This window comes from Alligator mississippiensis, chromosome 1, assembly GCF_030867095.1.
Source record: "Alligator mississippiensis isolate rAllMis1 chromosome 1, rAllMis1, whole genome shotgun sequence".
Taxonomy (NCBI): Eukaryota; Metazoa; Chordata; order Crocodylia; family Alligatoridae; genus Alligator; species Alligator mississippiensis.
The window spans coordinates 414166582-414193795 of NC_081824.1; the positions used below are offsets into that span (position 1 = coordinate 414166582).

The following is a 27214-nucleotide window of genomic DNA, read 5'->3' on the forward strand; positions in this document are numbered from 1 at the left end:
TTGGGGAGAAGGAGATGTGTTGTTCAGCTGAGATTTGTGGTATTTGTGAGATTTGTGGTATTTGTGTTATATCTGCTGTACACGTACAGGGAAAAGTTAAGTTTTATAAAAATTGGGAAAATAGTTGAAAGCATTCACTGTGAAAGTTACTGTGCAGTCTACATATTTCTTGGCAATTGTGCAGTCTACATATTTCTTGGTAATTGTTACATAAACGTTGGGTCCAGATGTCTCCAATAACATATTTCTCTTACAATGAAATTGCATTCTAATAGTTAACATTTGTACATTTTTTTATCATATGAATATTAAAAATTTGTCCCTGGCCCTGCAGGAAAACTACTTTTCTAAGTCACAAGTTTTGCTGTATTAAAAAATGTGGGCTTTTAAAGAGTTATAAACTTAATAGACATATTTTATTGTATATTAAAGGTATATATTCACTGTAATTTCTATGGACAGCCCATTAATATTTAAACAGTGTAATATTTGCCATGTGTTTTATCTTAAAGTAAATTATGGCACTCCTTTAATACAAACCATGTTGTTTTCCCAGTTTGCTCTGGAACACAGGTTTCCTTAGCAGTCATATTAAGCTCTAATCCTGCAGAGACTTGCATATTTTTAACTATGTAAAGTTTATATGTAAACTGTACTTGTGCATATTAAGTTAAGCATTCATCCTTGCAGGATCCGGGCCCAAATCACTGCAGTCTGGAACTTTCTCCCCTTGACAGTCATTTCAGGCTGTCTGCTTTCATTTTTAAATGAATCCTGCTAAACCACCCCAGACTTGGTTTAGTGTGATCTCTGTTGGCTCCAAATGTATTTTTCCTTATTCTTTTATTGCATTACAGACTCTATTTTTCTATATTACAGCCACAGGATGATGCATTTATTATGATTTTATTATATTGTTTTGATCGTAGTTTTTGGTTCCTTTTATAGAGCCTCCCAGCAGTAGAGGGTCACTGTAAAAAGTGGTTTATGTTTACAGAATAAAAACTTCTTTTCATAACTTCAAATCAAAACCTAATGAATGTTTCAGATTCTGTGTGTTTATACTATATGTATTTTGCAGTATAACCTGCTTTATAAATGTACATTTCAAGTAGGAACATCTTATTCATCTTTAGGGATATGGTTTCAAGCCAAAATACGATGGTGATGATCTCACCTGCACAGTGAAGAATTTGAGGCGCAGTACAAAGTATAAATTTAGGGTAAGTATTTTCACATATTTTGGCTATATTTTCTGCAGAGTTCTTTTTAAACTGTTATTTTTGTAGCAGGTTTCTGTGATGAAAACGAAATAACAACACGCTTTATTCTAGAGCATTGTCTTTCATAAATATCAAATGTAACCTCATACCAGAAACAAGTTAAGGCCTCTGGTTGCATATGAATTTAAGCTGTAAACACTTATATTAGTTCTTGGAGATAAAGTTGTGAGGATTTGGTACTAAACTCTTGCTCTTGTGAACATTTGAGATAAATGTATAGTAACCATAAGTACTCCTAAGTTTATAATTAACAAATACAGTACACACTCAAAATGTTCATACCCTGCGTTGTGTTACTGAGATATTTTTCAATATGAATGGTTCTTGTTCACCTCCTACACAAAAAGGGAAAAATTGCAAATGCTGTGTTAATCAGGTCTTTAGTTTTTATTACAGAAGGAAAAATTATATTAGTAGTGGTAGTATTCCTTAAGGCTTTTGAAAGAAGCTTTATAATCATTGGACACCTTATTATAATACATAGGTACTAATTGCATCTCCTTAGCTTCATTTTTAAAAGCACAAAGACAACCAAGTACTTGTTAATTCTGTAAATTATATCTGGAGATTTAATGTCTTTCAGATGCATGTTGGCTCACATTCATCTTCTCCATTTATATTGACCTTATTGCTATCAGTTGGATTCTAGTGAGGTTTTAAAGACAATAAAAGCCACATTAAATACAATCTTATTTTTCCATGTATTCTGTGGTCTTGGTAGTTTCTAAACCATTTTGTTTCTAGCTTAGTTAGGGCTTCACAAGGGACAAAGGGATATTATAGGTACAACTGGTAAAAGTAAAAAGGGGACAGATTTGCTTCAGACCTGCCATGCTTTTGTTAATGCAAGTTACTAGCCCAGCCGCTTTATCAATTTCCAACTTATTATTTCTGTAGTTTAATGTAAAATGTAAAATGACAAGAACTCAACCTATGTATTTGTTTCATTTTGCACTTCCTACAATATTACACTATTTCAGTATTTTACAATTCAGATGTTACTACAGCAGAAAATCCATTAGATTTCAAACTTTAGTACTTCAAGCTTCATCAGTAAAATACGTAGACTTTTGCATAATATAGAAATGTTTATCAGTGGACACATTGCTTTACATGTATTACACAGACACTTGTAACATAACTTTTATTTATGAGGTTATATAATGCATACATACATTTTTCTAGTGTCAGTTGACGCTCGAGGGTATTCAGGGTTTACTTTTGAATTAATAAGCTGTAAAAGTTAAGTTAGTAGTTTAACGTGGTTTTGTATAGTTCTAACTTTTATTTTTTCAGATACAAGTTTGACATAACCATGAGATCTTAACTGCTTTTTGCTGCAGGTGAAGAACATGTTGACTGACTGAGGGCAACTGTACATGTGACAAAAATTGCCCATTTTGGCGGTTTACTTGCATCTCACTGTACACGTGCAGGGGTTTTTTTAATAAGATTTTTACATTGCTAACTAAACCACAGCAGTGTGTAGTTTCATTTGCAATGTAGCTATTTGTAACATTGCAGCCTTTTGACAGCTGCCGCCCTCCCTCCCCCCCTCCCCCCCCCCCGAGAGGCAGGAAGAAGCTGCAAAGGGTCCGATCCTTTTTTTTTTGTGTGTACGTGTGTGCGGAACCTACCCACATCTCCCATGGCTTGGGGATGAGCTGCTGGTGGGCAGAACAGCTCCTGAGCTGCAGGGGGCCCTGGTCTTTCCCTCCATGGCAGTGACACCCCCTGGGGCTGCCCAGGCGGGCTGCTAGCAGGCTGGATGCTGCCCCAGTTCAAGCTCAGGGAAGAGTTGGATTGGGCTGGGTGCTGCCTCTGAGCTGGGGCAGCACCTGCCCACTGGCCACCTGCCTGGGTGGCCCCAGGGTGTGCTGCCACCATGGAGGGAAGGACCAGGGCCCCCAGCAGCTCTGCCCCACCCCACCCCCCGCAGGAGAGGCGGGCAGGCTCCACCAAAAAAAAAAAACAGGATTGGGCCCCTCACCACTTTTTTTTTTCCCCAGCAGAGCCTGCCCGTGGAAGCTGCCACTGGGCCACGCAGGCCCTGACCAGTGGGGAGCCAGTCCTTCCTTCCACAGTGTTCTTTGTGTTCTTTTGGTAACACATAACACCTGCAGGTTCTTCCTATGCCTGAAAAAGTGTGTTTGTGCCCAAAAGACTGCAAAGAGCAATTTTTCCAACTATTTAGTTGGTCTAATAAAAGATATCACATTTACCCAAAGAACCTGAATGAAATAGTTAGATGCGTCTGTGAAATGGATGAGGAGAATGGCTTTATGATTCAGTGTGAAGAACCTTGTCTGCCTAAGAGTGACAGAAATACTTCTAGCAAATTTTCAAATCTAAGGACTAGAACTTAGGCAATGAAGAGAGAGCAAGAGTCTGAAAAGTATAGATCACCCAAAAACTCAGCTAAAAGTCATTGGGAGTTGTGATTCAAGTACCTTTTAGGTTTAAATTAGTTTCACATGCCTAAATATAGATTTAGGAGCCTAATTTTAAGCACATAGATCTGAATGTTTTGGAGAGTTGAGAAGCTTTTTAAGCTTTGGTAAAAGCTTATTATTTTATATTTTCGTTTCTTTAAAGAGCATAACATTTCCCTGATGGTAATTCTCTGCCATTTTTTTCACTTAAGAGAAAAGGTTGAGTAATAGAACCTTTCACAAAGGTGGGACTAGTATGAAATGCAAAACTATGAGATATCTCTCTTTTCTGTACTGATTTACGACTTAAATGTGTAAATGATTTAGATACCCAAAGCATTAGCAGTATATAGAATAACAAGAAGTATCTGTACTGTATTTATAATACTTTCTATATAAAATGTATTTACAGGTCATTGCCTATAATTCTGAAGGCAAGAGCAATCCCAGTGAAGTAGTAGACTTTACCACTTGCCCAGACAAGCCTGGAATACCTTCAAAACCATCAGTTAAAGGAAAAATCCATGCACAAAGTTTTAAAATAAATTGGGGTAAAGTTTATTTGTCCAGTTTTATTCTGATACTTTCTTTTGACTGTCTGTACTTTGGTATATAGATGGCCAAGTTCTATCCTTAGAAGTACAGCAGTGAGGAGAGTTATTCTGGATTTACATTGGTAACTGAGAACAGATTATTGACCTTGAGATTTCAGCATGTCTAGGATGATGCTGTAATGGTTCAAAAATAGTGTAAAATAGTTTAAAGAAATCTAGCCTTTTTAATTCACAGAGGGTCTTAGGAAGCTGTTGGGCTTGACTTTTATCCCAGCACTATCTATGAATTGTAAGTTTGAATTTTCTGCATTAGAATGGACTGGAAAGGAAACTTTACCAGAACTGGCAAAGATGTATGTGATTTCCTGCTGAAAATACTGGAAATCATGAGTTTTGCATTATTTTAGTATAAAACTGTAAACTTGACTAATTTGTTAAATTCAAAGCCCAGATCCACAATTCTGTGGATGACTCAAGGCTGAGTTTAGTTCATAGTGAAACCAAGTGAAAAAAGGATCCTTTTAGGCCTTGAATGAAACTATCACACTATTCTAGTGTAGTCCCATATAACTGAGGTCTGTGTAATTTAGTGGAGGTCTTCTAAATGAAGCCATAAAATCAAAGTCTTATGAAAAGAGAGACTGCTCATTTGTGACTGTTGCAAAAAGTGCTATATAGACTTGGAAAGTATAGGGCTTTGCTCTGGTATCCTGGCTAAAGTCTCCCCTTCCCTTAATATTGTATGGTGGTTATGTTCACTGTTTTCTGTCTTACTGATAGCTGTATGCAGGTAGCAGTTCAATGTATTCCTGTATTTGAGCATAAAAATCTGTGGAACCCTTCAAGGCAAAGTGCGTTATATTGCATTTAATACTAAAGACCCTTTCAGGGTATTAAAATTATCTGCCTTTATTGTATTGTCAGTTTACATTTGCAAAACACTCAGTAAATGTAGTAGTATGATCAGGCAGCAAAACAGGACAGAAGATGGGTGGTACAGTATTCAGCAAGAGAAAGTAACTGCTTAAGCCAGTCCCAGTCAAAAAACACTCAAGCACTGGCTTAATTTTTAAGTTAAACACATGCCAAGTGAACTAAAGGTAGACATAAGAATATATTTAAATGCTTTGCTGGATAAGGGCCCAAGAACTTGGCCTGCTAATCACTGCTTTAGAATTGTAAAAGGTCATAAAAGTATTTAATTTATTGTAGCAAATTATGGAATCAAGACGTATTTTTAAATTTTTATAAAATTAACCTTTTTTAAATCCTTGTTAATTTGATGATACAAAAGATACCAGGGTCTTTTAATGCAAGTGTTTATTATTGGGATCATTACTTTTTTCCCTTTGGAAAAATTTTGTTTCACCTTTCATACAATTACAGTGTGACAGCATGACCTTCTATATGTCGAGTATCAGATCTCCTTTGTATCATTTGAAGATGGGTAGTTGTTTTTCACAAAATCTTAATTTCTCACTCCCATAATTAAGGATTTAGTAATAATTTGAGAAAGCGCCATTTTTCCACATACTATACCTTTACACTCAACTTCAATTTCTAGTGCTAGCATTATATTTTTTAAGAGATTAAATAAAAGCTCCTTCAGTCTGTAGTGCAAGTTATTGTATCATGGTTTCTTCTATGAAATTATCATTTTCCATTAAAGTATTATGCTGTTCTTTCAGAGGGAGACTAATCATGCCATACAGCTAAATTTTTGAGGATCCTCACTGTTGCCAGAACCCTGCATTAGGCTCTGTGTTGAAGTTGGTTAAGGAGACACATGGTCTCGTTCAACAAGCTTTAGTTAAAGTGCCCCTGCTGCCTTTCTGAAATGTGGGGATGCTGAATACATGTGATGCAGAGGCTGCTGGAGCATGCTAATTTGCACACTTCAGCAGACTCACAGTAGACTCAATTAATCGAGTCTGCTCCAACACTTGATTAATCGAGTCTGCTCCAACACATGCTACTTAGCACATGTCGGAGCAGATCTCCATCACACGTATAGGTGCCCCCAGTTTCCAATTCAAGCCAGTGGGGGTCAAGTATTAAATACCCTTTGTGTCTTTGCAAATCTCCCTCAAAATATTTCCACAAAGTTTTCAGTTTATACCATTTAAGTAGAATACTGTCCAAAGTAGCGTGGACTTTTTCCTGAACTTTTTTGTTTATTTTTGGTAGATCCACCAAAAGACAGTGGAGGGGCAGCAATAACTAAATATGTTGTGGAAATGTCTGAAGGCTTAAATGGTAAGAAGTAATGTAGGAGCCTTTTAATTGTTCATAGAATTTTGGCATCCAGTTGTATCTCTGATATTTTAAATGCTTTAAGTATTAAGTTCATTGAGACCAGGATCATTTTTATGTGTGTAAGTATAGTAGGCATAACAGATGCTCAGTCTTGATTTGCACCATTGACAACTGCTATAATATAAATGATGACCTTTTCATACCAAAATTTGTTCTTTTTCTGACCATGGAAAGAAGTTGCCATAGTGAGTTTTATATTGTATCCCACTGGTACAGAGGTGGTTATCTGTGTTAGTTTAAACTCAGGCAGGATCTTACTTCAGAAATTAAGAGCCTTGTTACACATTAATTTTGGGCAGCTCTTGGAGTTCTTAGCCCCTAGATCATCTGCATGTTAACACCTTTAAGTGTCTTAAAGCACTCATTATGCAGCTCAGAGTTATGCCACTCCAGGGCAGGGTTATCGCTGATCTGCACAATTCAGTTCCTTTTCCAGTAACATGTGACCACTCTGTGCGGGCCGGGCTTTGCACACGCGGACTGTGGCCAGCAGCCCGGGCACGCGGGGTCGGAGAGGACCGGGGGCGAGCTAGAATTAGTCACGGACACGTAGTGGTTGATTTAAAGATTGTTTACTTACACCGAAGATGGTCGTGGTGCAGGCAGGAAAACTTGTTTGAGTTACAGTTGCAGATAGAAAAGAAGAGAGGCGGACTAGAGTTCCTTCCCGTGAACACTCTTCTAGCCCATCTGGTTGGAGGCTTTAAACCGCGAGCCCGTCACGCCAACCGAAGAAAGTACGCGAAACAAAGAGCTCTGAATAGACTCACACAAAGTTTGATAGGCTCCATGGATCCTTTTTGCGCGCAGGGAAGAGGGATATGTCGAGGATTGCGCTCGGTGACGGGGAGAGGCTAGAGGCTGATCAAACCCCTGTTGCCTGCTTGAAATACGTTGGGTCCGTAAGGATCCACAGCGCTTAGAGATCTTCACACAGCGTGAAGTCTCCTCCTCCTGGTGTTCATGGAGTCCTCCAACTTGGGCGGAAACCACTCAAGCTTTTTATACGGCTAGCAAGCCAATCACTAGCTGCCACGTAGGAATAATTTAGAACTAGCCAATGGTGGGGCACAAATTTGAATACGAATGGCAGGAACTCCTTGCAACGTGTATTTCTGTGCTGCAACAAAGAAATGCACACTGCAAAGAAAGCTACTGGTGGCGGGAATTCTTTTGCACCGGGGTTCTCCTCTGCAGCAGAAAACTCCACCGTGCAAAGAAGCTACAATTTAGCAAGAACAATTTAGCAGTGCCAAAGCACTCACAAAACAAAATCACACCCTTGTGTTGTGACACACCCCACAGATGTGCTGCTCAAATTGAAATCATCTGGTATCTCAGGATGCAGTTGTCGTTTCCCCTCCCCGCCCCCCCCCCTTCTTTGGGCTCTCTCACCCTCAGCTGCTTAGTGGGGCACCCAGAGACTGGAACTGTAGCTTTTCTATTTCCCCCAGCCTCCAGGAACAGCGGCCCAAGGCACCTTTCCCTACCAGCACTGAGCCTGTCTGGGCGGATGGCCACAGCTGGACCCCATACCCCCTCCCCTGCCCAGTCCTTGAGGAGGCATTCCCATAGCACCCCCAGACCATGGCCAGCCCCATAGTGCCCCCAGACCTGGCTGGGCTCTGGCAAGCTCTAAGCTCCAGCCCCGCAGTTGCAGCAGCACCCAACTCTATGCACCATTTTCACATGCAGTGTGGGGGGCAACATTCAGAAGCGAAATGGGCAGGGGAGGCCAGGATCATGAGGCAGGGTCTCAGAGCAGCCCCTGCCCTGTGAGGGGAGTGTGCGTGCGGGGACTGTCTGGATGCTAGGACCCAGGAGCCAGCTGGGTCTGAGATGAGGGAGGAGGGGGCATGTACAGTATAGTTTGTCCGAGTGTGGTCTGTGGCTGCCCCTGCAGCACTCCACATGGGGCTGAGCCCTGCCCAGGGCAGCCCACACCCGCTGGCCCAGCCAAAGCCAGCGCACACTGCTTACTGGCAGGATTACAGCAGCTCCTCCTGCTCCTGCTGCTCTGCTCCAGGCCAGGAGGAATCTTCAGCCAAGCAGGTCCTGCCCCAGTGCATGGGGCTTTAGCTCCAGGTCCTGACTGCTTTCTACCCACTCCACCTGCTCAGCGCAGGCAGCCAAGTGGATGGAAGGTAGCTGGAGCTACCTGGAGCTGGGAGCTGGAGCTCTGCACACTGCAGCAGGAGCCATGCAGCTGAAGCTCCCAGCTGCCTTCTACCCGCTCAGCCACCCACACCGGGCCGGTAGAATGGGTGGAAGGCAGCCAGGACCTCAAGCCACAGCTGCCTGGCTGAAGCTTCCTCCTGGCCCAGAGCAGCATAACAGGAACAGGAGGAGGAGCCACCGCTGGAGATGAGGGGACCTGAGGAGCAGCCCCACTGATAAGCTGTCTGCGCTGGCCAGGGCCAAGCTAGCAGCCACGGGCTGGAGCACAGTACAGGCTGCCTCTGGTGGGGCTCAGCCCCATGTGGAGCGCTGCGTGGGCAGCCATGAGCCATATCCAATCAACTGGTGGATTCCCCTGCCCCCTCCCCCACCACAAGCTGGATCCAGTCAGTTGGCAGGCTAGATCCAGCCCATGGGCCATGTTTTGCCCATTCCTGATCTAGATCATGCTATATTCAACTTGAATGAGTGCTTTCTTTGCATACATTAGAACCAGAAGTTACTGGGATGTTTTAATTAAAGCTTTAGTTCTGCAGAATTAGAATCTTTTATGGAGTCTGGCTAGATAAACCAAGTGACAGGGTATTTGAGGCTCATGCCCAGCCCACTAAGTTCTAGACTTCTATGTCGATTGAAAGCTAGAGTTTGTTGTCTCAGGTGCTTCTGGCTTTATTTTAGTGTTGAGGCATCAGGCTAACTTTATCAAACTTTAATTCTATAAAGTGTAGCCATGCTGTATAAAATGAATATATATGATATAATTAAGGTATCTTTTCATGGGCTCTTTTTTTTTTCAATTTATTTAGTTATAATGTTATTACTGAGCCAGTGAGCACATTTTAAACTGCTTTATTAAAAGCTAATTGTACCTTTTAGTTAATGGTAATGCCAAGTAACAGAGAAATTTCACTTCAACAAATCTACACAAATTTGTATAGGAAACTATCTTCATGAGATAATTAGATCACTTCCAGGAAACTCAAAGCTAGCTTTGAATTTTTCTGATAAATGCATGCACAATTGTTTAGTGAAGCTAGGATACCTATCGTGTCTGATACTGAACGATTGAGAACTACACCTTGGTTCATTGCACCAATTTTTAACCTTTCAGGAAACAAATGGGACATAATATATAGTGGAGCTACAAGGGAACATTTGTGTGATCGACTAAACCCAGGCTGCTCGTACCGCTTACATGTATACTGTATTGGGGAAGGAGGACAGAGTGCGGTAATATTATCTAATGCTTTTTATGTAAATGTAAACTTGGATAAAACCTTTATACTTTAAGGAAGTCTTATTGTTAAGCTGTTAATATGAAATATTGTTTCAGAGTAGTCATGCAACAATATGTAACATAATAGCTATAATTGGGGCTTCAAGAAAATTCTGCACGAAGTTTTAGTTTCTTCAATTTTTTAAAGAGAAAAAAAATATTAAAATATCATCCTCATACCTTTTCTGCAATGATAGATCAATAATAACAAATCTTTCTTTGTTATGCCTGCTTACTTCAACACAGTAACATAAATACTGGTTTCTCCTAAAGCCAGATCATCCATCTAACACTGAGTCTAAATGTTTGGGCAGTGCATTGAGTATATATGAGAGTAGGACAGGGCATGAATGTTTCTTCAAGCCACAGAGGAATATGTCTGCTTTTAATGCAGCAGTACATCTTGAAGGATCTGCAGAACAGCCAGGTCTCTAGGCTGTTTTCACTTCAGCATATACAAGGAGCCTTCATAAAGTAGCACTATCTGCTGCCTTGTGGTTATGCTCAGCCTCCTTGCGCTCAGCCCCAAACTGGGGGGAGGGATTTTTGTTGCATGTTACATTCTACAAAGTAATACAGAAATGACAAATTCAACTTTTCCTTTTTTTTTAAATGGCATTTTTCCTTTTTGGTTGCCATTTTTACCTACCTTCACTCAGTGAAGTTTTGTCCATACACAAAAGTTGTATGACCCATGTGCAGGGTTGTATAAATGCTTATGCAGGTATGACTTATTCCTGTCTGGAAGGGGGTTCAAATAATATTGATGGAAAGCAAATGTGTGCCATCTACACAAAGGTTGTACCAGTAAAAAACAAGAACTAAAACCATACCCAGAGTTATATCTTCATAAACACTCAGTACAGACCAGAACAGACCAAGATTAATTTCTCAGTGTCCACTGAGAAATGTGATTAATGTCTCAGTGTAGTTATCATTCACTTTTTTATGAAGTCTTCTGTGAATATAAATAGAGTATGTTACCCAGCCATTTAGACAATAGTTACATACTTCAGCTGGTATATAAAAAATGGTTGATCGTCTCAGTCTGATGCAAAGTGCTCTTGTTTTCTTTGTGAGTTAATATATATAGCTACATTTTTACCTTAAGTTTTTTGTTGAGAGTTTCTTTCTTTCCTGCAGGCTTCTGATTCTTTATTTGTACAGACACCAGCAGTTGCTCCTGGTACATGCCAGCCTCCCAGATTACAGGGCAGACCAAAAGCAAGGGAAATTCAGCTGCGATGGGGTAATTATTTTATGACTATTGTTTATGAGATTAAAATATGCAGATTGATTTTTTTTTTTTAACCTTATATAATTTTTTAAAATTTTTGTTTGTGGGTTTTTTGTGGGGGTTGTTTTGGGGTTGTTTTTTTTCAGGACCACCTCAGATAGATGGCGGATCACCTGTTACCTGTTACGGTCTGGAAATGTCTCCAGTAGAAACAGATGAACATAGAGAGGTTTACCAGGGCTCTGATGTCGAATGCACCATTAGCAGCCTTCTTCCTGGGAAGACCTACAGCTTTAAATTGCGAGCAGCTAACAAAGCTGGGGTAAGGAGGTAGTGTGAAATCAGTTGAATAGCATGCAGTCATTATTATACCTGTTTCTTTTTCAAAGGAGCTGGTTTAAATTTTATAGCGTGTTTTCTTAATATGATCTTAATTAAACAATTTAGGGTGCAGACAGAAGTGCAGCTCCCCACTGTAACTGAGAATGCTTTGCAGGAAATGTTCTGAGTTACACCGATCCCTTGGACCAAACAGAAGTTCACTGTTGGTTCTAGGAGGGAGGGGAATCCAGCTGCTGACAGCGAGCCCACAGCCACTTTTTCTTAGGAACAGCCCCTCCTCCCTCCCAGTCAGGCACTGTTTTCAGAATGGAAGGGGAGAAAAGGAGCAGAGGGAGCTTATTCTAGGGGTTTGCCAGCTGGAGGGCAGGGTGGGTGGATTGGAGTCCCCCAACCTGCCTGACCCTCCAGCACTGGCTGAAAAAATCCTAGACTGAATTCCCTCCATTCCCCTTCCCCACTCCCACGCTGAAAACAGCTTCAAGGCTGAGAGGTTGTGCAGACACAAGATACTGAAGCTGCTCTGTTTTGAAACGTCTTCAATGAAGGTTCAGATTTTTGCAGGATCAGGTTCTTTTAAAGCTCTTTGCAGCCATACATTTCTTTTTGGCCATGGCTGTAGAGCACTTTCAGGGGCCAGATCTAGTGAAAATTGTCACTTCTGTCTGCACTCTTAATTATAGTTTTAATTGTTTTAGTTGGCTTATTGTTACATTGCAATCAACAGTTTAACACCAATTTGTTGTAAGCCTGTCTCATTTAGATGAAAGAAAGTGAAAAGAGCAGCTTAAATCTATATGCTGATGTTGATAATGATGTTTAGCCCTTTTTAACACTTTTTCTAAAGCACTGCACAGACTTCAATAAGTTTTCATAAAACCCCTGTGAAAAAGTAGGTAAATGATTTTATATGCTTCAGTTTGCAAACTGCTTGTTTTGTCTTATGAATGTTACACACCTATAGAGCTTTTGGAGCACAGAAAAATAGTGCTTTCTAGCATTTTCTGTATTTTTGTTTCATATCTATGAATACATACTTTTCTAGGTATAAAGGTACATTCTCTTGATGCTTATATTTGAGGATTAAATTAACTGCTTTAAAATTAACCAATTCTCTACAAGAAGCTTAGTTTTTATTAAATATCCCAAACTCTAGTTTTAAGATAAAATGGATGGACATCCTCAGTTCATTAAAGGTATAGAGGAGTCCACGTTGCAAAGATCAGTGTCAGTGTCATGAGAGGTACTAATTGGCAGAGTTAGTGAGGTTGAATTGTTGTGGAGTTCAGTTGTAGCTTATTCGGAGTCTTCTGTTTCTTATAGATTAAATTAACACAGTTGTACAGCATTCTCTGATACACATTAGATGTCCTATAACTTGGTTAACATGACTTAAAGAAGACTGTCCTCTTACAAATTATAGCACGTGAAAGATCAGGTTTAGTCCGACTGCATCTACAATCGAAGAGGAGTATTTTGGTAATTCTGAAGAACACTCAGATGCTGAAATAATTCCTGAAGCCATGACAAGTTCTCTTATAAACTACAATCACCCAGCATTAGCTGCTGGATCTTCAAATTCTGTGTACGGCTACTATAGACAAGACTTTAAATTCAAATCTTATAGTAACAATGTCATTTTTTTTAAATAGTTCGGACCTTTTTCAGAAAAATGTGAAATTACTACAGCCCCTGGGCCACCAGATCCATGCAAACCCCCTCAAGTTACATGCAGATCTGCAACATGTGCACATATGTCTTGGGAGGTAGGACTATTTTGTTATACACTGCATAGTAGATATGTAATGTCTTGGTATGGTTGCCTTTTACCTTTGTATGTCAGCCTTTAAAAAAAACTTACACTGTACTTAAGTACTTACTAGAAAAACATCAATCTGCCTGATCTACTTAATAACTTTCCATTAAAAAGCAAACATACAGTTTCACATATGTCCTCAAAGCATCATTCACCATTTTCTTCTGCAAGTGGTGCCCCACTCATCTGGCCCTGTGAGCCAGATGATTGGCATGGGGCTGGTCCACAGGCCCAGTCCAGCACGTGGGGCTGTCCACAGGTCCAGAAGTATGGCAGCAGGATGAACCATTGCTGTTGCTTCTCCTACCACCAAATTTCTGGACCTGTGAGGAGCCACAGAGGCTGGATCTTAGTCAACCCTAACTTATGCAGTAGTTAGGGTTTTTGGTTGTAGCTGTGGTGGTCTAAGAACATAGGCAGGCAAGGTTTTTTGGGTAGATGTGATATCCTTGGAGTCTCAGAACAGCAGAGACTTCCTATGCCTGAAGAAAGGTGATTGCACCTGAAAGCTTGCAAAGAACTTTTTTCCAACTACTCAGTTGGTCTAATAAAAGATATCACATCTACCCAAAGAACCTTGCCTGCCATAGTTATAACTAGGTGCACATAGATACTTAGATGTGTGCACACAAGGTCCTCTTGTTCCTTTGTTTTTAAAGATGAGCCCATGATAACAGAGTCAGCTGGTTATAAAACTTAAGCAAAATATTGATAGTGTAGAAACCAAGTATGCTTGAAGATTGCAGGAGCTCAGACTTGCTCATAGTGACCTGTTTCCATCATATCCTGCATACTCCAGTGTTTAACAGTTCATTGTAAATTATTTGAAAGAAAGATTTCTGCCCGTCATGGCTCAGGGACATCAAATGCTATCCTGTTAAATGCTGTTTATATTCATTTACATGTATTTTGTATATAGCCTATTTCTCAATCAATGAGTCATATTTTTATAAAACCTGCTCTGGAGCTATGATTCATTATAACACACTCTCTGTCTGATGTAGTATCTTAAAATACTAAGAGCAAGTAAAATGCAGAATTCGATTTCCATAGAATCCTGGGGAAAATTAGGCTGGAAGGGACCTCAGTCAGAATCACAGAGAATAGTTTATTATCAACTTCTTTATAACCACCCTTCATGTATTCAAAGATTCCAGTCCAATTCTCCACCTGCATCCCTTCTCTACTCCAGACTAAATAATTCCAGTTCTTACAATTCCTTGGAAGTCACAATTCTTAGACCTATATTCATTTTTTTAGACTCTTTATAATTTGCCCATATCTCTCTGGAAGTGTGAGGCCCAAAACACTGGATACTACTCCAGGGGACATCTCACCAATAATGACTAGAGTGGAAAAATCACTTCAAGTCACTTGCATTATTGTATAGGTATTTTTTGCAACAGTATCACACTGTTCCCCTATTTCAGCTTGCACAATAACTCCCACTCCTTTTTTTTACAGTACCACAGCCAAGCCAGTTGTTCCGCAATTTGCATTTATGTATTTGATTGTTCCATCTTAAACTAATTATGTTGCACTGTTCCTTATTGAATTTCTTCTGATTAATTTCAAATAATTTCTCCAATTTATCAACATAATTTTGAATCCTAATCCTGTCCTCCAAACTATCTGCTTCCTCAGCAAGTTTCTTATCTACAAACTTGCTAACTGTATACACTCAATTCTTCCTTCCAAGTTATTAATGAAGATTCTAATCCTGTCATTTCTGAGAACTTACGTTGCAGTGCACTTAAACATTTGCTAATCGTTATAGAAATTACAGCAAGATCCTGTTCTACTTATTAGACATCAGAGTGTAATCCTATTTCACCTGTTTTACACTGTGAAAGATCATTAATGCAAAAGATGTGAGGAGTCTCCTTGTTTTCCATAGCTTAGTTTTATTACTAAGATGATGGCACTTGCAGTTTTTCAGAGACTCTAGTGGGGCAGAATAGGACTACACTTACATGCCTTACATCACTTAGGGCATGTCTACACTGACTCTACACTGTTCTAGAGACCAGTCCTGAAAAATAAGTCCTTTCACCTTGCTCCCAGTCTAGACACACTAAACCTGACTGGAGACAGTAAGGATGATCTGAGAAGAGTCCTAACTTTTCCTCTCAAGCACACCAGAGATTAATCTTCTGAGTAGCGACAGGGGGCATCCCAGGCGCATCCTCTGTGTTTAAGTTCCAAGTTTGGAGCATGTGAAACAGAAGCAAATGCACGGGGCTTATTTTTCAGGAGCAGTTTCAAGAGTGACATGAAGCCAGGGAGAAATGCCCATAGCATATGTCTTCAAGACCAGTAATGTAATGCAGCATGATTTGTTCACATGGCAAGAAACTGGAGATCAGTGAAACCAGAGGGTGACTTTCCTATGAAATTAAGTTTCTACAGCTGCCTGGCTTACTTTTATGGTTTAAAATGCTATTTTCATTGTACCACATTTCTATACAAAGCATCTGGAGAGTTGGTGAGAGCTTGGTCTGGTTTCTAGGCAGTGCATTTAACTCCTAACTATTTTTATTAATGTTAAAGGTCCCATCTAGTAATGGAGCTGATGTCACAGAATATCGGTTGGAGTGGGGTGGTGTTGAAGGATGCATGCAGATCTGTTACTGTGGGCCTGGACTGAGTTATGAAATGAAAGGACTTTTTCCTGCTACTATATACTACTGCCGGGTTCAGGTAAAGTAGTAGAATTATTGTTAGTACCCTGCTGTTGCCAGATTTCATTGTGTTCATGAAAGTTTATTTTACTTTGCACTGGCAGGCTATGAATGTTGCAGGCGCAGGCGCTTTCAGTGAAGTAGTTGCATGTATGACTCCAGCCTCTGTACCTGCAATTGTGACTTGTCTTCGGGGACTAAATGAAGATGAAGTGGAGAATCTGCATTATTCACCTTCCACATGCCTTGCTCTCAGCTGGGAAAAGCCCTGTGACCATGGTTCTGAAATCCTTGGCTACAGCATAGACTTTGGAGATAAGCAACCAATAACTGTTGGGAAGGTTTTGAGCTATTTTATAGATAATTTGCAGCCAGATACAACTTACAGGTACGCAGTGCAGAGCTGTGGCTTCCTTACTGTTGTATATAGAAGGAAAATAACCCATTCCATTTGTCATTACACTGCTTACAAACACTGTCAAAGGACTAGTATGTAGCTATGGTCAGAAAAAAGACCATATTGCATGCCTTTCATAAATATTGGCCAAGTGGCTATTTCTTTAATTTTCTTATATGAATAAACTTTTCATTCTGTTAGTATGACAGAGTCAATGCAATTCTAGAGAAGAGAAACAGGTTTTGTTTTGGGACATACATCAGCTTCATATTTGTTAACTAAGTTCTGATTGAAAATTAAAATTCATTAAGACTTTATTGTTATGGCCAAAATTCTGCTAAAGTATTGAAGAGAGACAGACCCCTCATATCTGTCAATATAAAAATCTGTCCAGGAGAGGACTATAGACTGTGGGGTTTGGTCCTCTGTCATTAGTCTCCATGTCTGACCTGGTCATAGGTTGTTATATAGCATGATGCCATTTCTGCAGTCATTATTTTTGGTAGTAATCCAGTTAGGTAGAGAAGCCATAATTTAAGATTTTGGGTTGACTTTACAAAACTTTGGATTACAGTAAAGATCCACTTTTTTGGTTATGTTCCATAACTTTATAACTTCTGTATAAAATATAAGCAAAGGACTGTACTATGTCATTTCAGGCAGCCTGTGTTCATGTTACAAATATGAGTACTTTGAAATCTTGTCCTGCTGAAATTTTATGCAAAGCTATCATTAATATTCCAGTGTAGCTAAGATTTCATCCATATGATGTCTGTATTATAGACAGCTAGATCAAATTTTAATCCTTTTTAAAAAATGCTGTCTGTAGAAATAAACCACTTCTGTTTTGTTTGTAATTATTAAATTGTGATATCAGCAGTTGAAAGAACTACTGCCTACCTTGCTTGAGCAAGCTACAAAAAGTACTAGAAAATAAGATGCTTACACCCAGAGGTATTTTTGTATTTTGTCCCACAAAGTTTCTTTTAGGTAATAAATTTTATACACTCTGCCAGATCCTTGTAAAAATAAACTCAAAATATAGTCTTAATGTCATAATGAGCTAATAAATGAACATACTGAAAAATAAATGGTTTTACAGTAATATAAAGGGTGTACAAAATCCTACACACTCAAAGGATTCCACCATTTTGAAATCATGGCCTTTCATTGTTCAGAGCTTGGGTTACGTTTTTGCAATTGCCCAGCCTTTAATATAAAACAAACCATATGGACACTAGTTGGTGACATTTTTATGGAAAACAAGGTGACTTAGTCATAGACTATTAATCTAACAAAGCTGCCTTTGAAGTCTGAAAAGCCTATAACTGCATAACTAACTTGTTCTCTTTCAGCCTCAATCCAATTTTTTCTTTAATTTAAAAAAAAATCTGGTCTATTACACTGATCCACAAGCCTGTAAACTGTAAACTTGCTGCAGGGATTTAAAAGGTTGTCACTGAGATGTCTGCAGAAAAATCAGGTTATTACAGGTCCATATCATGATTACAAGAACCTACACAGCCCCCAGCTACCTTTCCTCAGACTTTTTTTTTCACACTTTCCAGGTGGACAGTTTATATTTGGGGAAGACTCATGTTCTGCCACCAGTAACACTAGCTCCATGGCAGTCTCCCTGCAAGAGAGAAACTGGTGGCCACCCAGATGTCCTCTTTCCCATTATGTCCCACATACCATTTTCCTCTGTGGATTTCCTGCAACTCTAGGGACAGTGCTGACTTGGATCATTATCATCATAGAAAGCTGAATGTTTATCTCTAATTTACTGCATCATTTACCATCATAATGTAACTTACAGTTACATTATGAACTAAAAGGGGATCAGACAATTTTGTGACTTTCAGCTTTTTGGCTGAACTTAGGACTGTTTGATATTCTAGACATGGCACTTTGATTCTTCATCCTGATTCCTGTGTGTTTAATCTATTTAAAGTAGCGTAGGATGAGTTAGTATTCAGAATGCCTGTTATGACTGACATATCCTAATGCTGAAGGACACTTGTATCATATAAAGCAACCATTCAGTGATCTGGTTCTCTACTTCAGTTCTCTTGAATATGAATTCTGGAAATGAACCAGTTTTTCTTTTAAATCTGTATCCATGTTTATTCATTTGTTTTTCTTTTTGATTATTAGAATACGAATTCAAGCACTAAATAGTCTTGGAGCAGGTCCTTTCAGCCACACAATAAAACTGAAAACAAAGCCACTTCCTCCTCATCCACCTCGCCTGGAATGTGTTGCGTTCAGTTCTCAGACTCTCAGACTGAAATGGGGAGAGGGAACTGCAAAAGCATTGACTGACCCCGTTCAGTACCACCTTCAGATGGAGGATAAGAATGGAAGGTGAGCACTATCTTTGTTTCTTGTCTCATGTGCTCTGTGTCATCTTTCCGGTAAGGCGATGCCAAGTGAAAGAAGATTCAGGACATTTGATTAGAACAAATGTAAGAAGTATTCTAGGAAGAAAGAGGAAAGAGTCTGATGTTTAGCACTGGAAAGTATAAGAGAATAAAGATGTGAACTATTTTATGTAGCTTGATGTTGGTATGAAGTGGCTTATCCCGGCACGCTCTTCTGTTTCCTGACATTTAAAAACAATATTTTAGTCTTCTTAAGTATTAAATCTGATCTGGTTCTGTTAGCTTGATGTGCTTTGTTTAGGATGAGGAGTGAATTCTCCCTTAGTTCCTACTGTTTTTACATGGGAAAAGATTAATAGAATTTAATTTTAAAATTGTAGTAAAAAATATTCTGTAAATTAGCAGACGTTTTCTCCCTTTCTTCCCTTGGAACAAAACATAAGTAGGGATTAGCAAAATACTCCTCTTATTAAATAACAAAACACAAAATAATACCATACCAATGTGCTCCTTTAATATGAGTCAACAAGCAGTATATCTGTAGCTTGCCACATAATTAGGGTTCTACTAAGTAGAAGTAGCCCCAAAATAAGAATAAATAGAAATGGGAATCCATGCAGCAGGGTATTTGTCCTCAGTACCACCAAAGAATAAGTCATATTCAACCTCCTCCCTCCTTCACCCCAACTCCAAAAGACATGAATAGGAGGGCTGGACCTGGTGATCTGTAAGGTCCCTTCCAGCCCCTAGCAACTATGAAACTATGAATGGTTGGGTGATGATACTGTTCTACAGTCGCTAAAAGAGAGAAACCACTGCTGCATCCTCGAGCCCTCAAAAGTAAAGATCAAACAGATTGGCCTTTCAGACCAGCCTGCCTCAACAGGCTAAGGGCATGGTACTCTTCTTGGGGGGGGCATAGTCCTTTTCCTGGGATATCCCAAGTGCATTTTAACAAGCAGAAGTGGAAGGGCATTGACAGTGTTCTCATCTCCTTGCTTTATGTTTGGCAAAGTAGAGTGTTCTTGGTGTTTTTTGGGCCTTGTGCCTGGTAGTCATGTGAGAGGGTTGCTCTTGCAGTTTTAAGAATAGGTTAGACAAACACTTTTATAGAATGATTTAGATAGGAATCATCCTGCCTTGAGCACAGGGTTAGACTAGATGACCTCCTGAGGTCCCTTCCAGTTTTGTTTTTCAATGATTCTATAACACTGTGACATGATAGAGCACATACAACGTAGAAAACCCCTTTAAGCTTTGGCAACTGTGACACCCCTCCCCCCGAAATGTGAGCTTTAGGCCACATGTCACACCTTCCTCATAAAAACATGGAAGAGCAGTGGGAGGGAACTATAAAGGCTTGGCCCTTTCTTAGGTCTAGTGAGAAGTATTCCACAGTTGCAGTTAGCTAAAATCCAGTCCCATGCATTTTTGAGAAGCAGAAAGGGAGGGGAAGCATCACATAATACAAGTAATTCACAGTAAGCTGTTTCCATACTCCAAGAAAAAGTTACCATCTCTCTCAAGTACATAACAGTATCAGAAAGTACCTTAGAGTTGTGCTTGCCAAGAGACATTCTGTAGCACTTTTTACTTAAAATTTTATTCCGAAGACCTGAGCAATAGAAAACTAGTAGGGCGGTGTGAAATGGCACCATTCCATTTCACCTTGAGTTTTGACGGTTTGATGGAACAGCATTCCATTTCGAATTTCATTTCAATTCAAAACAGCTGTTCCATTCCATTCCATCGAAACAGAAAGGCTGTTTCAATGTTTCACTGGGGACGAGAGTCAGCCCAGCTGGGCTAAGTTCGTCAGCCCAGCCATCCAGCGCCAGGGATAGAAAGAAGCCCATCTAGTGCTAGGGATGGGAAGTCAGCCCAGCTGGGCTGAGTTAATTTCCCCAGAGCTACAGTCGAAACATTTTGACTTTCGAAATGTTTCAACTAGCCTCATTTTGTTTTGAGGCTGTCGCAGCCCTTTTGTTTTGATTTTGCTGTTTCGACCTCGAAATGACTCAAAACAGTGTTGAAACGAAATGGCTGGCGAAGTTTCGCCTAGCCCTAAAAACTAGCATTAGAAACTGAACTTCTTGTTCTATATCGCTGTCAGAACATTATTTTACTTTTAAAGAAATATTTGTGAGTTTTTTGTTAGGTTTCATGAATAGAAGAAATTGATACGGCTGAGTTCAAAATAAAACAGGAAACCAGGAAGCAGTGGAGGAATAGTTCATGCATCTTCTTGTTGTTCCAGGCATGCAAGTTTCCATCCTGCTCCAGAATTGGGAAAAGGTTGCCCTCACCAGCCCAGCTGTAAATGGATCCTTTTGACTGCAAAGTCAAAAGTGGCCAGATACAATGCCTTGTTTCCAGTTGCTACAGAAACTGGTGTACCTTATCCATGCTAGTCTGCTGCTGGGATCAAGCAAACCTTAGAGTTTTTTAGATTTTACACACCCTTTCATCTGTTTAAAATCAGACAATTTTCTACTTTCAGGTTTGTATCCTTATACAGAGGACCATGTCATACCTACAAAGTACAAAGACTCAGTGAGTCAACATCCTACAGATTCTGTATTCAGGCTTGTAACGAGGCTGGTGAAGGTCCTCTTTCTCAAGAATATATCTTCACTACTCCCAAATCTGTTCCAGCTGCCTTGAAAGGTAATGGTTTCTGATTTCACATGTTCTTTTTAAACTGTCTGTCATGGTGGGGTCCTCGCGGAGGGCCGTGATCTCCTTGAGGCCCTCTCACCGCGCTACTTCGGCCCGAGGGCACCCTCCATTCTCGCCCGCCACGTCTTTCTGGAATATGTAATAGGGAGGCTGCCTTGTGTTTCCTCGGGCACGTAAGCTCCTGGACCCCTCATGGGTTGCCCCGTACGATGGGTGCTACTCAAGCACCCCAGCCTTATGGGCTGTGCGTGGCTCCTACCAGCCCCTAATACCACGCCCCACGCCTCGCAGATGTAATAGACGTTGTTAGGTCTGTACGCCCGCTTCCCAGGCCTCCTCTAAAGTGTAGCCCACTGAGCTCTCTCTCTCGCACCTAGCCTCTCACTGGGACTCTCCTGATGGTGTGGTCCCGCTCAGGGACTCCCTAGCGGGCCCCAGCCCTTCCGGCCAACCTCACGGATACCCTCTCTGACCCTGGCTCACCGCGCTGCTACTCCCTGTCTTCTCAGGGGCAACCGCAGCGCCCTGCCTCGGTCTGAGGGGTGTTGCCACACTAGCCTGCGGCCAGGCTCGCTATGCCCGTCTCGGGCTCCTCGATATGGCCCCTCTAGGGCTCCTCAGTAATGGCCCCTCTCTAGGGCTCCTCAGTATGGCACTCCCCCCTCTTTGGGGCTCGCTGTGCCCCCACGGGGCTTCTCAATAACACGGTGTGGCGCGCCCCCTCTTTGAGGCTCGCCGTGCCCCCACGGGGCTTCTCAAGAATACAATGTGGCACCCCCCCTCTTTGGGGTTCGCCGTGCCCACCCTGGGCTGCTCAATGAAATTGCCCCTCGCTCTGGGGCTGGGGTCTATGTACCCCGCATGCGATCCGGGGTCTATGTCCCCCGTCTGCAACCTACCGGTTGCGCCCGCGACCCACTGGCCGCACTCCTCGCTGCCAGTTGCTCACGCCCTGGCGTGCGAGCTGCGCCTTCCCTGGCGCTATGCAAATAATGCGCCCTCTTGGTGCTAGGGCACCCCACACTCTCTGGGGTCCCTATAGTTGAGGCCACCTCCAACCCCTACAGCCTCACCCAAGCCTCCGGGTGTAATAACAAAGTCAAACAAACTCACAAGCCCCTAGGCTGTAACACAAATGCAAGCTCAAGCCATCTGGCTATAACTCACACCCGAAGCCCCATGGCCATAACAACATTGCTCCATATGACCATGGTACTTGCTGCTAGGCTCCTTTCCACATCCTCACTCCTAGAGCTCCTGCCTCCCAGGCTGCTGGCAGAGAACTGCTAGCCTGGCTTCAGCCCTGGGCTTTACAAAGGCCAGGCCTTGCCCCCTTCTGGCCAGCTGCTCCTGATTAGTTGCCCCGGCAACTTGCAGCTGTGCTCATTAGGCACTGCCAGGGCTCTCTCCCTGGCAGTTTCTCCTCTCCAGGAGCAGAGCACCGAGGTGCCCTGCGACACTGTCATGATTTTTTTTTCTTATTTTACTTAATAAATGAATGTCACTCATCTTGTCTCATGATGAACAAGCTCGTAGTATAGGGCAGGAGTCAGTAACTAATGGCCTGTTGGCTAGATCCAACCCACAGACACGGGGCTTCAGTGGCATTTGGCACTTTCCCCTTGCCACTGTTGGCAATGGCAAGTGCCAAAGTAACAATAGTTAGTGCCCTAGTGCCCGCCCATTTGCCTCAGACATGAACTGGGTCACTCAGATTCACAACCTAAAAACATTGCCAATGGCTGGTTTAAGGACATTGTCAAATAATTTAGGCATCAACGCCAAATTTAACTTTCAGATTTTTTTTTTTTTTGGAAAATTTGAATGAATGTTCATTATTCAATGAAAATTCACTTCTAGGAATTTCAGCAAATCATCTTTATCTTGCAGTTGAACATAGTGCGCAGTAGAGTCCAGAGATTTTAGTAGCAGATGCATTAAAAAAACTTAAATGAAGGTATCATTAACATCTCTATGATTTAATGTAAGATTACATTTTTCAGAGTTTACATGTTTTAGGTTTGGATACAAATCACAAGATTACATATCATGTACCATTCTATTAAGGTGCAAATTTAATTTTCTGTTAAAGTTAGAAGTAAGTTTGTTTAGTAGTATAATGTGGTATTCCTTTAGAAATTCCTTTAGGAAATTCCATGGTGCAAATCTAACATTTTGAGGCTCCTGGTAACCTGGCTAGGTAAGGTCTCCTTAAATGCATGGAAGAAAACTTCCACTGATGATGCTCCATATAAATGTGTGCCACTATGTGCATATGTCTATATATAACATTTAATGTTCTGAAATCTACTTTACTGTCTTTCAAATACAAACAGTGTATGGCTACATATGAAAATGACCATGTAAGAAAAAATATGTAAATATCTATATTACTCTCATTGTTCATATTTTCACTTATTAACACTGTGAATATGAACTATGTCATCTTATATGTTCCTGTAACTAACTCAGTTTCCTCTCAGAAAACAAACTTAAATTTGTGCTGTGCCTGGGAAAGTAAGTCCTTGACTTGTTTCAGGTTTCTGTAAATTTCTATAACATAAATGTTAGTAATATTTACAAATTGTTTTGATAAAAGCATCACTAAGTATATATTCTGCATAGCAAAAAATAAAAATTTATTTGGCAGAAGCTGGCCCACTGCAGCAGTGGGCGGGAAGAGGGGAGGAGCAGGCCTCCTCCCTCCCTCAGGCCCAGGCCCACTCCTCCCCCACTCCCTCCCCTACTCCTCCTGTCCCCGCGCCGTCGCCGGCTTGCCCCTGCCCACGGTGCCCCCCGCCGAGGCATGCCGGCTTCTCCTCCACATCAGACCCAGGCCCACTCCTCCCCTCCCCCCATCACTGCAGTGGGGAAGGTGGAAGCAGGCCCAGACCCCAAGCAGCAGAAGGAAAGGGGGGAGCCGGCCCACATGGGGGGGCAGGCCAGGGCTCTGTCCCTGCCCGCTCCCCACTCCCCATGATTTGTTGGCTAGTATAATATATTTACCTTGGTTAGCCTATAAGTTGCAAATCTACCCTGCCTTCTTCTTGAATCACCTGAATCACCAATGCTTTAAAGAGTGCTGTTAAAAAGAGGACATTTATGAGAACCTGAATAATTTCTTTTCATCAGTCTTAAGCAACAAAAAGATTGCTCTTTCCTATTTATAAAGACATAGTGTTCTCTGACTGAGGTGATAGAAGTTGTATTGGAACAAAATACCTGCAAAATGTCAAAAAACACCATGCCAGCTGGTATTCATCCAAAAATTATGAAAGGTTTTTATTATCTGAGCTGCTAACAGAATTCATTATCTCATTAAAGCCAGCAGCATTCCAGCCATCATCCCTGCCTGCCAGATCCAGCACCTGTAGTGTCCACCCCAATCAGTCCAGAACTGCACTTCACATGGCTCCCACTCTGGCTGGATTGGGATGCAAACCACGCATAGCACCCTCTCCAGCCAGTCTGGGACATAGAATCAGAAAAATAGGGTTGGAAAGGATCTCAGGAGGTCATCTAGTCCAACCCCCTTCTCAAAGCAAGACCATCCCCCCTGTCAAGGCTTTGTCTAACCGGTTTCTAGAAACCTCCAAGGATGGAGAGTCCACAACCTCCCTGGCTAACATGTTTCAGTGTTTTACTACCCTCCTAGTGAGAATATTGTTTCTAATACCTAACCTAAACTTTCCTTGCTGAAACCTGCAACCATTGTTCCTGGTAATGTCATCTGTTCTGTCATGGATGACGCGTACCCCTAAAGGCTGGGGGGCACAGTGACCGCCCGCAGGCACCGGCGGGGGCATGGCGGCAGTGAGCAGGGAGCTGTGCCGGCGGCTGCAGTGTGTCGATGGTTGGGGGGAAAGCTCTACACGGTGATTGGTGACCACCCACAGATGCTGGCAGACGCTGGCAGCGGCAGGAGGTGGGGTGACGAGCAGCAACTGCCCACAGGCGCTTCTTTTAGAGGTGCACCACCAATCTCAGGGGGTACACGTGCACCCGCGTGCACCCCCTATGCATTGCCTATGTGTTTTGTCATCTTCCACGACTAAGAACAGTCTAGCTCCATTCTAGCTGCTATTAAATACCCCCTCAGTCTTCTCTTCTGTAGACTAAATAAGGCCAGTTCCCTCAGCCTCTCCTCCGAAGTCATATGCCCCAGCCCCTGAACCATTTTCATTTCCCTCCACTAGACTCTCTACAATTTGTCCACATCCTTTCTGTAGTGTGGGACCCAAAACTGAGTGCAGTACTCCAAATGTGGCCTCACCAGTGCTGAATAGAGGGGGAATAATCACTTCCCTGGACCTGTTGGCAACACTCCTACTAATGCAACCCAGTATGCCATTAGCCTTCTTGGCAACAAGGTCACACTGCTGATTCATATTCAGCTTACTGTCCACTGTAACCCCCAGGTCTTTTTCTGCACAGCTGCTGCTTAGCCAGACAGCCCCTAGGCTGTACCAGTACGTGGGATTGTTCTATCCTAAGTGCACTTGTCTTTGTTGAACCTCATGAGGTTTCTTTTTGCCAAATTCTCCAATTTGTCTAGGTCACTCTGAATCCTAGCCCTACCCTCTAGCATATATACTACTCCCCACAACTTGGTGTCATCTGCAGACTTGCTGAGGGTCCACTCTGTGCCATCTTCCAGCTCATTGATGAAGATATTGAACAAAACCAGCCCCAGGACTGACCCCTGGGGCACTCCACTTCATACCAGCTGCCAGCTAGACATCAAGCCATTAATTACTACCCTCTGAGCCAGTCAGTTTTCTGTCCACCTTACAGTCCATTTATCTAGCCCATACTTCCTTATCTTGTCTGCAAGAATTTTGTGAAAGCCCATATCAAAAGCCTTGCTAAAATCTTGGTATACCACATCCATTGGTCTCCCTGCATCCACAGAGCCAGTCATCTCATCATAGAGGGCAATTAGGTTGTTCAGGCATAACTTGCCCTTGGAGAATCCATGCTGACTGTTCCTAATTGCCTTCTTAGAAATGGATTCCTGGAGGAACTGCTCCATGATTTTTCCAGGGACTGAGGTGAGGTTGACTGGTCTATAGTTCCCTGGATACTCCCTTTTCCCTTTCTTAAATATGAACCCTATGTTTGTCTTTTCCAATCATCTGGGACTTCTTCCAATTATCAGTTTTCAAAGATTATAGCCATTGGTTCTGCAGTCTCATCAGGCAACTCCCTCTGCACCCCCAGGTGCATCTCATCCAGCCCCATGGACTTGTATTTGTCCAGCTTTTCTAAATAGTCCCTACCTGTTCTTTTGCCACTGTTGGCTGCTCACCTCCTCCCCAAACTGTGCTGCCAGGTACAGTAGTTTGGGAGCTGACCTTGCCTGTGAAGATTAAGAAAAAGCATTACCATATTTACTCATATACACCACATACTTTCCCTCAAAAAATTAGCCTTCCAAAAATAGGGTGTGTATCCAAAAATAAGGGGAGGAAGCTGATTCCTGCCCAGAATAACAGCAGTGGCATTTCTACACAGGCAGGGCTGAAAGAGTCAGTTGCTTTTGTGGCTCATTATAGTTCACTTGATTCCTGCTAATTGCTCTTTACTTAACAGGTTTTAATTACCCTTTCTCTTTTTTAGTGGTCTTGATGTTCTGCTAATCA

The 27214-nt window shown here is 41.6% G+C and overlaps 1 protein-coding gene across 7 annotated transcripts in view; it reads left to right on the forward strand.

The window, feature by feature from the left end:
* Positions 1-27214, forward strand: part of FNDC3A (fibronectin type III domain containing 3A) — a 230249-nt gene that overhangs the window by 193693 nt on the left and 9342 nt on the right. For all 7 annotated transcript variants that reach the window (XM_059729433.1, XM_014608361.3, XM_059729476.1 and 4 more), the window contains 11 exons: positions 1137-1223; positions 4128-4266; positions 6457-6525; positions 9875-9993; positions 11183-11288; positions 11423-11598; positions 13268-13381; positions 15982-16131; positions 16217-16500; positions 18667-18876; positions 21394-21560. In XM_059729433.1, the coding sequence (XP_059585416.1) occupies positions 1137-1223; positions 4128-4266; positions 6457-6525; positions 9875-9993; positions 11183-11288; positions 11423-11598; positions 13268-13381; positions 15982-16131; positions 16217-16500; positions 18667-18876; positions 21394-21560 (1621 nt within the window). The remainder of the gene's footprint in view (positions 1-1136; positions 1224-4127; positions 4267-6456; positions 6526-9874; positions 9994-11182; positions 11289-11422; positions 11599-13267; positions 13382-15981; positions 16132-16216; positions 16501-18666; positions 18877-21393; positions 21561-27214) is intronic.